Here is a 14,649-nt window from a genome sequence, read left to right on the forward strand (position 1 = left end):
GATTAACAAGAGTAACAATAAAATTGAACAATTATAACAATATACTATGATAGAAATTATGTGAATATGGTCTCTCTCACAAAATATCTTATTGTACTGTACTTACCCTTCTTCTTCTTGTGATGATGTGACAAGATAAAATGCCTACCTGATGAGATGAAGATCGGCAAATGACCTAAGCATTGTGATATAGCATTAGGCTACTAGTGACCTTCTGGCAGTACATCAGCTTCCAGACCCCAGTTGATTGCAGGTAACTGAAACCATGGAAAACGAAACTATGGATAAGGGTGGGCTGTTGTACTTAAATTGTAAGTTTAAATTGAAGGAATAGTGGAAGGAGGGAAGGAAAAAATTCCAACTACTTTCAACTTCTCCTGCCATTTTGAACTGCATCCGGCTACTTCATGTCAGTTCCTACCTAAGAAACACTTGGCAGATTTTTACAATCCCAATGAATAATGTACACACAACACTTAGGATAAATTTATTTAGAAATGTTTATTAACATTATTGTGACTATTTAAAATACAAGTATCTCCTACTTTTCAAAGTTTTGCATTAATGAAGCCACTTCACTTTTACAAAAGACCTATATTAGTACCCATTTTCCCTAACCTGTAAGAAACATGAAGAGAATTTTTGCTTCTATGAAAAAAGGTGAAAAGCAAAAATACACTCAGAGTTTGTTTCACAGTGAGCAGTTATAGAGGCTGTGCACATCTCAAGCAGCAAGAGCTGCAGGGCCAGGCTCCTTCCCATGGAACCACACTCAGCACATCTCAGTGTCAAGCTGCCATAGTTTTGAACTGTGTCTCTGAGCATCTGTGCTTTATTCTGAGTTATTTTGTTCATCCATTAGCAAGATATGTCTTACGGTATCAGAAAAACCTATGAGAGATGTTTCGGACGGTTGGGGGGGGTGGTCTGGGAATGCTTTAATGTTTTCCATATAAATTAATGGTAATTGCTTCTTCAATTTGTACCATTTTGGCTGATGAAAGATTTCATAGGAAGGCTCTACTTTCAGGTGGCAGGGGAAACCCGAAACAGAGAATCACAGGTTTCTGAAATTACAGGTTGGTGAAAGACCTGAGGTTTTGTTTTTTTGGTTTTTTTTTTGTAAAAGTGAACATTTCTTTCAGTTAGTAAAAATAGGTACTAATGGAGGTCTTTCATAATACGTAAAAGCAAAGCATAACACAAGCTTTCAAAAAACAAAGGATGTCTGACTGCATACTCTTCAAATTGCCAAAACAAACTGACCAAACATACTAGACATATGTATTGATCTGTTGTATAAACAAATTCTGATAAATTCTACTTATTTTCACTTCCATGATGTCTTTTTCTGTAATGTAGTTGCTTAGGTTATGTGGTTTTCAAAGGTAAATATAGCCTTATGCAGACAACTAATGTAATACATGTTTATGACAACAAATATTGATATAAGCACAATTTTAGCATGCAGCAAAGAAAATGTTGTCAAAAAATGCAAATGAAATCTTCATTCTTTTTAAGTTTCCTCCCTTCCTTTTCTCATACTCTTTGACTCAGATGCTACAAGTGAATATAACATGACTGTATTTGATATCACTTGTTTTCAAACCCATTAATAAAGTAATTGCAGCACACTTTAATTTTAATAGAAAATAACATATGGAAAGCAAGCAAAAGCAGATAAGCATATTCACCTTTCATTAAAAAAATGGTTCATATAATCATTATATAAGATAATTATATTTCCACAGACAGTCATAATATACTGTGGTTGTGGACTACTGATTGAAACAAGAGAATTGAGTACAAACTTATTTCCAAGGGCCGGAGGCAAGTTGTTTTATGCTTCTGACTCCCCAGAAAGCAATGCAGATGGAAAAAAAAATCTGAAGAAATAAAACACAAAGAGGAAAAAGAATTAAAAGTGAATCAATACTTTTGTTCAACTGAGTTCTTTGAAGGGGAAAATGAACATCAACATTTTAGACACTATAAATTAATCAAATTGAATCTAGCAGTTGTTCACTGATAGAATTTACCCAACCCAACTTAAAACACATTACGTCAGAGAAAAGAGTGGGAGTAAAATGCTTTGTTTTTTTGGCTTTTATTATTTATTTATTTATTTATTTATTTATTTATTTATTTATTTATTTCTCTATCTCTCTATTTATTTTACTTATTTATTTATTTATTTTACATCCAAGTTAGTTAGTGTTTGCCTTTTATTTTTTATACTCTCAAATCTGGGTCATTTCTAGGGATGGGACTATGAAACTTAGATACTGAATGAAACAGAAATTTCTTCTGGCCTCTGGGCCTTCTGCATGTGGAATGTACTGTATGAAATGATCTCATTGTTTATATAATTTAAGAAGCATTTGGAAAAGGAGAAATAAAAACATTATAAAGAATCATTCCTCTCTGGGGCAATGTGATCTAACATGTTATGAACTTTACCCAACACGAATTAAATGTTAAACATCACTACTGATTTACCTTCTCACTCTGGTGATCTTACAGGTATGAAAAACTGTACTGCAAAATTCTCTTTAAGATTCATGCCATAACTAACTCATAATAAGCAGCCATCGGAGTTCATTGAGTTTACTTCTCTGCTTTCAAGTAATATCACACATTCTCAACAAATCACCCCAAATTAGCCAAAAATAACTTGATTTCTGATGATCGTAGCAATAAGGATTATATAGTCATTCAGTAAGAAGTCATGGTTGCAGAATTTTTTATTATGTGTAATCTAAATGCCATAATGCCATAACACACATATCTTCTCTTCTCTTGATGTAAAATCCAAGCACTAGTCATGGTCTTTACACCATCAGAGTTCTCCTAAGCTAACTTTTCCCTTTACTCTTTCTTTTTTAAATTTTTTTTCAACGTTTATTTATTTTTGGGACAGAGAGAGACAGAGCATGAACGGGGGAGGGGCAGAGAGAGAGGGAGACACAGAATCGGAAACAGGCTCCAGGCTCTGAGCCATCAGCCCAGAGCCCGACGCGGGGCTCAAACTCACGGACTGCCAGATTGTGACCTGGCTGAAGTCGGACGCTTAACCGACTGCGCCACCCATGCACCGCCCCTTTACTCTTACCTATACACTAACATTAAGCTACAAGGTTGCCTTATGCTCTCCATTTTAGGTGTTATTTGTATGATGATAAAAAAAAGAGTAAAGCCCAAACAAATGGGTTTATGCAAGAGTCTCTCCATATGTTTTTTTTTTTTTTTTAATTGTGCAAAGCTCCTCTCCAAACTACTAAAATATGACCAGTCCTCCCCAGGAAGAACCACTATTCCTGAAAGATCCACAAAAATATACAAAGGAACAAATTTAAGTAATAAGATGCAGGCATGGGAAACATTCTGGGGTGATGGACTGGGGAGAAGCCAAGGCCATTAACTGAGGCCAGCCATCAATTCAAAGAAAATAGCTTGAATTGTGGTTATTATGCTGTGAAAGCCTGAATATGAAAACAACAACAACAACAACAACAACAACAACAACAACAACACCTTCCTAAACCATGGTATTAGATTCACGGCTAGGTTGTTCTGTTTCTTATAGAACCTTTCATATGTTCTTTCTAGAGAACCATGAACCTTCACGTTAGTCACTCTGCAGTTTTGTTCCAATACATGCATTCCTTTCAGCCTATAATATGCACAATGTAAAAAAATATATATCAAAAATGAAATCTACAGTTATGTTGAAGCAGAAGTCAAGAATAATATTAACATTATGGAGTTGCTTCAGAAATCAAATACAATATATTTAAAGGTTGGTTTTGATTTTGTTTCTTTTGACTCTAATTCAAGAAAAATGACCTCATGGGATCTCTTGTGATGGTGCCAAGCAAAATAATATCAAGGTGAAGAGTATTTATGAAAGCCCTTTGTGCAATGAATTGAATTAGTCTATGAAGATGGGTAATGTTGACAGACGGCTAGCTGTAAAGAGAACTTTCAAATGGGACAGAGATGAAAAATGCATAATATCAGTATAAACAGTTTAATTCAGATCCATAACATTTATGAACCCGAAATATATTTGGCAATAGAAGTTTTTACTGGTTTTTCAGGGTGCCTGGGTAACTTAGTTGATTGAGCTTCTGACTCTTGATCTCCACTCATGTCATGATCTCAGGGTTGTGAGATCAAGCCCAGCATCAGGCTCCGTGCTGGGTGAAGAGCCTGTTTAAATTTTTCTCTCTCCCTCTGCCTCTCTCACTCTCCCTCTCTCTGTCTCTCTCTGTCTCAAAAAAAGAAGTTTTTATTGGTTTTCATTTTAGTTTTTCGGGTCACAAGGATTCCAAGGGTGAAGGCTAGGGAGAAGGAAACCTCTAAACTATATGTAAAATTTTGCTGGTAAGTCATGATTCTCCTCTTCCCTACTCCCTACCCACTAGACCATCTATACTTCCATCTGGGATCCTAGAAATAGTAACAACTTCTGACCTAAGGAGAGAATGAAAAAAAAGTTCAATTCAGTTCATGCCTTTGTTGTTAACCCATAACTTCCCAACTAAATCTTTCTGCTTTTGAAACTATAAATCAAGTCCTATTTCCTTAATGACCCATCCTTAACTAAAACACGAGGATTTTATCTTTTCCAATTATCTAAAATGCTTTCAGCTCCTTAAGAAAAATGAGATATTTAACAATTTATAGTTTTATTTTGTTTCTTTGGCAGGTTTTGGCCCCATTTATTATCTCTTCAAAACGGGGTGAGGAACTGATGATGCATAGAAATCCAACTCAGATTCAATATTAATGTGCAGTGAGACCCTTGATTAAACTAGCCATTGTCCTAGGTGCCTTATTAGATTATGATGTTTAAATCTCATCACAAACTTTGCCAGATTGGTACCCAATTTGCTCATGAGGCAATGGGAACCTAGAATTTATGTGGTTTAACAAGAAATCACAAAACTACTAAATATCAGAGCTGGGATATGGGTGTTTGTTTATATAGCATCTCTCAGAAAATCTAACTACACATCCTAGGATGTCAGTTCAGTGAATACGTACATAAGTAGTGTTTTCTTTCCTCTTTTTTTGTAGTGATCTGTACTTGCCTAATGATTTTTGAGTCAGTAACTGCTAGGTTTCTGACACTTTTCACAATCAATGTTTTAAACATCAATTGGAGTTTTTATATATAATGAAAACCAGATTGACACAGAATCATAAAAATTAATACAATGAATATGCCCTTCTCAAAATATGCATGACCTTGAAATAGTCACTCAATTGCATTAGAAAATAAGTAGGAAAAAATAGATTTTCTCTTGTATTTTTTAATGTGTACGCATATGTATCCTAAATATATATTTAATATATAATTTTAGGCTGGAAAATTATTTAACATGGACTCAATAAACCAGTTGATGATTGGAGTCATGCCATTTTAATTTTCTCTTGTCCAAACTTTCTCTTGATTTTTCTATCAAGCTGTCCATTTTGGGTCTCCATAATTGATTAGATTAAATGTGTCCTTTGAAATGACTGTTGATTAACATATTTCTCAATCAAGTATTTATTCAAGGAAGACAGGAGAATTACTACTTAGGCTAGCATAAGATTAAATGGCAACCAAAGCCAGTTTTTGCAACATACTTCTCTGATCACAGATCTGATGTTTCTGGATATGTACAAACTCAATGAACACTTATTTTATCCAAGTCCCAAGATTTTAACAGCTGGATTCAAAATATGAAACAGAGGAAGTTCACTCCTGGTGTCAAGCCCTCCTTGAGCTAACACATCATTAGTGGCCCTTGTCTTCAGGCTATTTCCTTGACTTCCCAGGGCCCTAGACTCTGATGCCTGAACTTTGGCCTGTACAGATGCTCTCCACGTTTCCTTCACTCTTTCCAAAAAAGTGCATCAATTGACAGGTGGCTAATCTGAATCACTAACCCATACTAAAACACCAGTGGGAACCGATGAGTTATTCTACTGCCCCTCCCATTATGTCTGTGTTTTAAGAGGCCTTATTAAAAATGGCTCTACTTATGAGAAAATCAGGCATCTAATCTTAAAGGAGACAGAATAGTATCCGAAGAGGTACTTCTGGTGTGCATGTGACATCTCCTCAAACTGCTATCCCTCAAATTACATAGCTAGTGGATTGTTCTTACACCTATGTACATATCTGTCTCTGTTGGTTTGAATCCGCCTACCAAATGTATTAATAAATAACCTGAGAAGCAAATAAAATATCATCTTAGGTAGTGGACTATTTCCATTAGAACTAGCCAGCAACACCCCACACTTCTCAAAACATTTAACTCTCAGATAAATTGCAAAAAAAAAGAAAAGAAAGTTTTAAAGTACTTGAAAAATTACCCACAAGGGAAACAAATCTCTGAGATAGCTGAAATTTACTTGGATTCTCAAACTTGTATCTATTGGTACAAATACTTAAATAGAATATGCTGAGAGATAACATCTCATTTAATTTTATGCTTATCCACAGTGACAATGTAATTACATATACAGAATCACTAGAGAATTGCACGAGCAAGTTAGAAAATCTAAGTCATTTTATAAATGATGGGTAAAGCTGCCTGATAAATTCTACCCTGACAAGGAAGAAACTTGAAATAGCATTTTTGTGATGAGTGATTACAAACTCACTTTTCGTAATTAAAAAAAATATATTACTCTTTATTTCACTGTGTACATTTTTGTGTACAACTTTTGTCTTGATTTCCTAAAATTCCCCTGGAATGGATATACCTATGTTTTATGTCTAAAAAATTATATCCTGCCTCTAAATGGAAGAATATATTTTTACCTAAAAATTATTTCTCTGACATTGATGAGGTTCATAAAATAACAATTCACTGACTATTCACAACTATAACAATGAAAATAGCAACAATTTGTTTTAAGAGCAACACATTAAATATGCAGAAGTTTTTACTAAATTATTTGGATAAAATAAAACTAATTCTTTGTTAAATATACTTTTTGACATAATATTTTGGTTTTTTAGAGAGGACCATTGTCTGCTCTACAGATAAACATATAAGAACTTAAACAGAGTTCAAACCTGAATTGCTTAAAAGTATCTCTATTTCCTATTAGTGCAAGAGACAAATAAATACAAACAAATCTAGACCAGAATTTGGAGCCAAATAGACTGAAAATCCTGCTGAAATGAAAACATCAGAAAGATAATAGGTAATGATACATTTTTTTTCTTTGAATTTTCAAGGATACTGTTTGACAAATGCCAACTCCAGAGAAATTGGGAATTCCTGATTTAACTTCCAGTACATTCTATATATATGACTAAAACACTAGGAGTCATGCACAGACAAACAAAGGCTTAAGATAAATAATTTCCAACTATTTGCAACTATTACTTGGAAGTCTTGTGTTCTCTCTCTGACCCTATTCAAAGCATATACAATTACCACTATCTTTATTATGTGGTCTTATCGGATTTACTACTATCAAGATTTAAATCAAACATTATTGTTTTGCATTAGTTTTTAAATATGTATTAAAATTCTTAACTGAGGGAAAAACAATATAAAAATAAAGTCTATATTAATGCACACGATAACAATGCCTTATTTAAAAAGAATATATATTTCCTTCAATCATTACATATATTCTGATATAAATTTTCAAACATAATACATTAAACATACCATTATCATGTTTTTATAAAAGGAAATAAACTCAAAATAAACATTAGAACAAAAGTTTTAAATAATTAAGCTGAATTCTAAAACCTTAAAAATCAGGCATTTTACTATTCAGTGGGGGCAAAGGACTCTAATTTTAGTGACAAAAAAGTACTAAGTTAATTTAGATAACAAATACAGAATCTTCATTTGTAACCATTTCTTCAGCTCCCCAGAGATGATTATCTCCTGTTGGGTATCACAATTTATTCACTATTCTAAGAGTCTACATAGCTCAAGAAAGTGTATATCCTTTTCAACAATACCCCTATGAAATATCTGCTGTTCATGTATACCACATTTGAGCTATCATGATAACATGTGAAACCACAAATATCAATAAGAACATTAGAGATCTCTTGGAGTTCTCCAAGACCTACCTACAATTCAGAGAATATACTTGAAGACAGTTGTCATGAATTAGCTACTGTGTATGCAAACCCATCTGGTCAAAATTGTATAAACTGTAATTAGCATAAAGTGAAAATAGATGCTACATTTCTCAAAAACATCTGTGGATTTTTCATCTTTGAATTCTAAATTATGAATTCAGTGTCTTTATAGATACAAGACTTTAAAATTTTCCAATATTACCAACTCTTGTTCTGAGGGTATTACCATCCAGTAATAGGGATTTTAAAATTGCCCTTGATTACTTATTACATTCTTGCTCTCCCTCATACACAATGATACATCTTCAATTTATGTTCATTTCCTGGAAAACTTATAAACATTTTAATATACATAGTCTAGATTTACAGCCTTCATTCTCAATTTTTTTTCCAGGTCAGTTTTTTTCCAGGTTAGTACTCCGCCCCCAGCTTGAGGTTTGTCAAAATGACAGGTAAAAGGAAATGCCAAGCTTACCACAATTAAAGCATGGAGAAAAATTAAAGAGACAACCAAAGTTGATTATATGATTTATATTCATAAAATGGTCAAAACATGTGTCTTGTCAAAACTGAAACCTGACTTTATATTTTTCTAATCATCAAAATTCTTAATGCAGAAGGGTAAAACTTTTTTTTATAACTTTTTAGTTTGAAATGCTGGATAAAAAGCAATATGGAGATACAGAGAGCAAGTTACAATAAGGTCAAATTAATAAAGAACCAAATATCAATTGTGAGAATGAATGTTAGGTTAAACGTTGACCACTCTTTCGGAAAAATATCTTAGCAAAGGCGTACATTATAAAAAGCATCTGTTTACGCTCATAATCTTCTTCTTGTACTTACAATGGAGCCTCACATTCTTTACCTTTTTAGGTGTGAGAATGAAAAAAAATATCGGAGCGGTGAAAAATTCTAAGGATAGTCTATTTTAGTTTTTATGAAGTTGGGAATAAAACAAGAGTAGGAAAAATAAGTCACTCGATGAACATTACCTAATCTGACCTGAGACATTCTTATATATTAAAACTAGTAATGGACAACGCATTAAAAATAACCTGATGCTGGGGCACCTGGGTGGCTCAGTTGGATAAGGGTTTGACTCTTAATTTTGGCTCAGGTCATGATCTCACAGTTCATGGGTTAAATCCCTGTGTCAGTCTCTGTGCTGATGGTGTGGAACCTGCTTGGGATTGTTTCTCTCTCTCTCTTTCTCTCTCTCTCTCTCTCTCTCTCTCTCTCTCTCTCTGTCCCTCAGCCCCTCACCTGCTTGCTCTTTCTCTCGCAAAAATAAATAAACTTTTAAAAAGTTTAAAAAATAGCCTGATTCTCTGCCCTAAAAACTATTACTGTACTTTTTTTTTAAAAAAAGAAGATAGTTCAGGGAATTTAAAAATTCTTTCTTTTTAACTTCATATTTCTGCAAATAAGTTCTGGTTACAACTAAAACAGCATTTCATTGAATTTTCCTGAGTATGCCTAACATCGGCACAAAATTATTTGGTTCATATACAGCTTGTTTGAAACTGAAGATTTTTTAAAAAAAATTTAAAAAATATTTATTTATTTTTGAGAGAGAGAGAGAGAGAGAGAGAGACAGAGAGAGACAGAGAGAGACAGAGTGTGAACAGGGGAGGGGCAGAGAGAGAGAAGGAGACAGAATCCGAAGCAGGCTCCAGACTCTGAGCTGTCAGCACACAGCTGGATGCAGAGCTTGATCTCACAAACCTTGAGATTATGACCTGAGCCGGAGTCAGTCACTTAACCAACTGAGCCACCCAGGTGCCCCAAAACTGAGGATATTTTAATAAAATGTTGCTGGATTAATCATGGTCCTTAAGTATCCTAACAGAACTCTTTGTAATGGGGAAAAACATGACACTTAATCTAAAATTCAAAGTACTATACCTTTCTAATTCCCTTTTATTTCTGACTCCTCAAATTTAAGGCATTTACATTCTAAAATCAAAGCTCTGTTTTAACAAAAATTATCAAGACAACCATTCAAGTCTAGCTTACCAAAATGTAATTTTCATGGTGAATGAGGGGTGGTTTGTTTGCCAAATAATAACCAATATTCACCTTGCTATTTACCCACCTAGTTTACCTACCTATTTACCTTGCCAAATAATCTCATCACAACAGCAGATTGATTTTCAGTGTAGTGTACATAACAAAGGCCAGCTCCTGGCATCTCCCAGACATCAATCAGAGCCTACGTTTTCTCCCATGGAGGCAAATTTTAATACTTGGTGTACAAAAATTTATATATGAAAGACCACATGCTCGCAAATGCAGAATACCATTCAACACTGCTAGTCCAAGGACTTCCAGTGTGCTGTTAAAAGAAATTCTTTGTACTTGCCCACTATCTAGGAAACAAAGGAAGTCTCTTAACAAATGAGTTTATTTTTAGGAAAAAAATGCCATGTTTACAGAAATAATAGTGATGTCTGGTTTTTAAAACACAACAGTATATCTTGGAAGGATGTGTTTTGAAAAGATCTCTTTGTATTGTTTTTGCTTGTGTCAAAGGGATGATTAGAGCCCCAGTAAATGGGAACCTCCCAGAGTAGGCTAAATAGAAGGCCAACATCCCACATATGGCTTGCAGCTTGGGGGATTTCTCTCAAAGTTCTGCCAGAGATGGGACTGCCCAAATGGTTTCTCGCGTAAGTCCTAAGTCATAAACTGCATCCTACTAGGCCAGCCATGCCAGAACTGGACCCAAGGGTATACAGAGTCTTGGCTGATGGCAAACAATGATTGCTTCCTAAGGAAGGCACAGCTGCCTTCCTGAGAGACACCCCAGATGCCTGAATTTTCCCTTACTTTCCATTTCTGACTACCTGTTCTGGCAAAAGTTCCAACAAAGAGGGAGGCAGGCAGCAGGCACCCAGCTGTTTTCAATATGCCTTGGCAATGTAGGTACTGATTACATAAACACTACAAACATTCAAAGAGCATATTTTCTAGCTTTTAAGCTATAAAAAAGGTGTGAGCCTGTACCAACACCTTATATCTCCTCTTCTCCAAATAATGATAATGCTGACCAGGGTGATAACTACAATAATGACCACGATGATGATGATGATGATGATAATTAGGGCTTTAATTATGAAAGCCAAGATTATTAAAGGAGACACGATATCTTGAACTGCTGGGAAAGAGCTCAAATTATACAAGAATTGGAAAGATGTGAAATTTCCACATTTCATGGGCAAGAATATATTTTTTTTCCCTTAGGAAACAATGAGGTCAAAATATGTAATTGATTCACTTGATGTCTTAGTTTTCCCACAAGTCAGGAAAAAAACAATCAGCTGTTACATCATCCATTTGCATTATAGCACATTTTTCTTTTCATTCACATATATTTAAAAATATTATTTTAAACTCTTAATATACAAGTTGAACTCTGAAAACACAGTTTGGAACTGCACTCAGCCACTTGAGTGCAGTTTTTTTTTTCCATAAACACAGTGCAGCACCGTAAATGTATTTTTCTTATGATTTGCTTAATCATACTTTCTTTTCCATAGCTTCCTTTTTTATAAAAATACAGCATATAATAATATTACATACAACATCTGTCTTGATCAACTGTTTATGTTATCAGTAAGGCTTCTGGTCAACTGTAGGCTATTAGTGGTTAAGTTTGGGGCAGTCAAAAGTTATATGAAGATTTTCAACTGCATGGGTGGTTGGTGCTTCTAACCTCCACATTATTCAATGGTCAGTTTTATGTAAAACATACAAGAAATTACATTAATAAAATATTGCTAAAGGTCTTCTGTTTATATTTAAGATCAAGTTCAGAAACCTAGTCAAACTGGAAGAACTCTGGAAAAAGAATGAGAGGATCAGATTGTCCCAAGTCAACACAAATTCTTTTGCCTCCAGAGGTTACTCAGAATTTCAGTTTCTGCCTCTATAAAATATGGATAATAGCTTCATAATTTTCACAACTTTATCATAAATATTCACTATTTTTTTAAATATAAAGTTCTATGAAGATAAAGGATAGACAATTAAAGTGTGCTATTTTACTTGCTAAAAAGATTCAGTAAACTAAAGGTGACAACAGAGAGTGACAGATAAGGAGATATAAATGATAGGTAGAGTTTGAAACATGACAGTTTTCAATAATGCCAGCTTTTTCAGATGGATGGTCCTAGGTTAAAAAGATGCTTTTAAAACTGTGAATATATAATTATTGTTGGGAAAATATAATTATCTTACAAAGTAGAGTAAGAATTTAGTGGGTAAGTACAATTATAGATTGATCATTGTTTGAAGTATTTCTATTCTGCTGTGAAACATGGAGTTCAATGTTCTTGATGAGTTTTTATGATGCCAGCCTTCAAATACATCTTTCAGTGTCTTAAAATACTTTTAATTTTAATTCCTTTTTATGACAAAAAATATAGACTAAATAATAGTTTCTAATGATCCTCATTCCCACTTCTGTCACCAAAATACTGTTTTGATACTTCATATTTAATTAAATTTCCTACTCATACTACTTTTTTTTAATATTTGTATTTGGTAGAGAGAACAAGCATGTACACGTGCACAAGTGGGGGAGTGGCAGAGAGACATGGAGACAGAATCCAAACCAGGCTCCAGGCTCTGAGCTGTCAGCACAGAGCCTGACACGGATCTTGAACCCACAAGCTATGACATCATGACCTGAGCCAAAGTTGGACACTCAACCGACTGGGCCACCCAGGTGCCCAATTTCCTACTCATATCTAAAATTATGTTAAAAATAATTGTTCTATATAATTGTTTAATAATAGACAGATATTATTCCAGGGGGATGCTGAGCAATATAATGGAAATAGTCTTCCATGAAAATTCTACAATAGACATAATTTTTTAGTAGTAGTATTTCTTGAAATATTCTTTGACAAATATATATATATATATATATATATATATATATATATATATATATATTAAGCAAAGCTGAGTCAAGACAATTCTAAGTGGAACTAAGCTGATGGCATGATAAGTTTTTTTGACTAAGACTGACATTATAATGTAAAGGAAGGGGCCAAATTTAAAGGACATAATGGAGGAAGAATAGTAAAATGCCAGCAAGGAATTACTGTTCTATACCTTTGCTTTATTGTAAAGCATCCTGCTAGACAATAAAAACAATTGAAAAGCCTTCAAAATTTTCAGTATATATTCAATTTAGTAAAAACTAGTATCTTAAAGTCACAACCACTAAAATAATAGTCTTTAAAAATAAATACCCATATTATTCTATTTATTATTTATTTAGTGCTAGGTATGGCACCCATAAGAAAAAATAGCATGGGACCTACTTCAAAGGCAAACACAAGCACAAAAAATTGCATTGAGCCAGTCCCCATTAGGTTGTACTCATTATACACATATATATCACACTCTTGTTTCACGTCAGGCAGTCCACTGCTGACAGAACTCACTGGTAAGCAATGTAGCCCCTGAATCCACACTTAGATCTACACAGTGTTTCGTGAAGTATCTATTAAGGACTGGTGTTTTTGTATGTATCTTATTTTTAAATCTTCAGGTAAAATTATCTTCACAATGTCGTGGTTAAATATAAAAAATGTTTGGGGCGCCTGGGTGGTTCAGTCAGTTAAGCATTGGACTTCCCCTCAGGTCATGATCTCGTAGTCCGTGAGTTCAAGCCCCACGTCGGTCTCTGTGCTGACAGCTCAGAGCCTGAAGCTTGCTTCAGATTCTGTTTCCCTCTCTTTCTGATCCTCCCTGGCTCACACTCTGTCTCTCTCACTCTCAAAAATGAATAAATGTTAAAAAAATTTTTAAATAAAATAAATGTTTTACTAAAATGAGGTCAATCACAGAGATATGTTAAATTTCCCACTGACTTAGCTTATTTGTAAAATGATTATTTGCCATAGCTACCTTATAGGATTCTTATATGAATAAGAGATAAATCATCTTCATTCAGCAGATAGAGTGTTTCCTCAAGTACTCATAACTCAGTGTTTTGAAGTTGTATGTTTGAATACAAAAGAAGTGGCTTTCAATGATAATTCCATCTTGAGGAAGTTATTTAGTGCTGCTATATCTCAGTACCTTTACCTGAAAAATATGGATTATCTTACAAGGTAGCTGAAATAATTAAATGAAGGAATGGACATAAAAACTTGGGGTTTCATACACGCAAGTGCTCAACAAATATCAGTAGTTTAAGTTGATGCTATTTTGTTATTATTGCTACTACTGATATTAGGTCAATTTCTACAGCAATGTTTTCTAAAATTTATTATGAAAATATTACAGTTCTTCCCCCCATTTCATTTAGCCTTTAAATTTTTCAATTATTATTTGTGTATTATAAGCTTCATAAAAAAGACATTTCTTTTAAAAGAAGGATGAGATAAAACAACTGTAAATAGAAATTCTAATTTTTACTTCTTTCATCCCATTGTGTCCTCATCTATCACTTTTGAAAATCACAATCATGGGATAAAGAAGCATTCAAAATTCCAAATCAGTGTCCTGGAAAAAAC

The 14,649-nt window shown here is 33.9% G+C and overlaps 1 protein-coding gene across 5 annotated transcripts in view; it reads right to left on the minus strand.

The window, feature by feature from the left end:
• Positions 1 to 482: 482 nt before the first annotated feature.
• The window catches only part of AGMO (alkylglycerol monooxygenase), a 386,647-nt gene continuing 372,480 nt past the window's right edge, over positions 483 to 14,649 (minus strand). For all 5 annotated transcript variants that reach the window (XM_019825539.3, XM_006929227.5, XM_011280414.4 and 2 more), the window contains one exon: positions 483 to 1,886. In XM_019825539.3, the coding sequence (XP_019681098.2) occupies positions 1,812 to 1,886 (75 nt within the window). In that variant the 3' untranslated portion in view covers positions 483 to 1,811. The remainder of the gene's footprint in view (positions 1,887 to 14,649) is intronic.

The sequence above is a fragment of the Felis catus genome, chromosome A2, assembly GCF_018350175.1.
Source record: "Felis catus isolate Fca126 chromosome A2, F.catus_Fca126_mat1.0, whole genome shotgun sequence".
Lineage (NCBI taxonomy): Eukaryota > Metazoa > Chordata > Mammalia > Carnivora > Felidae > Felis > Felis catus.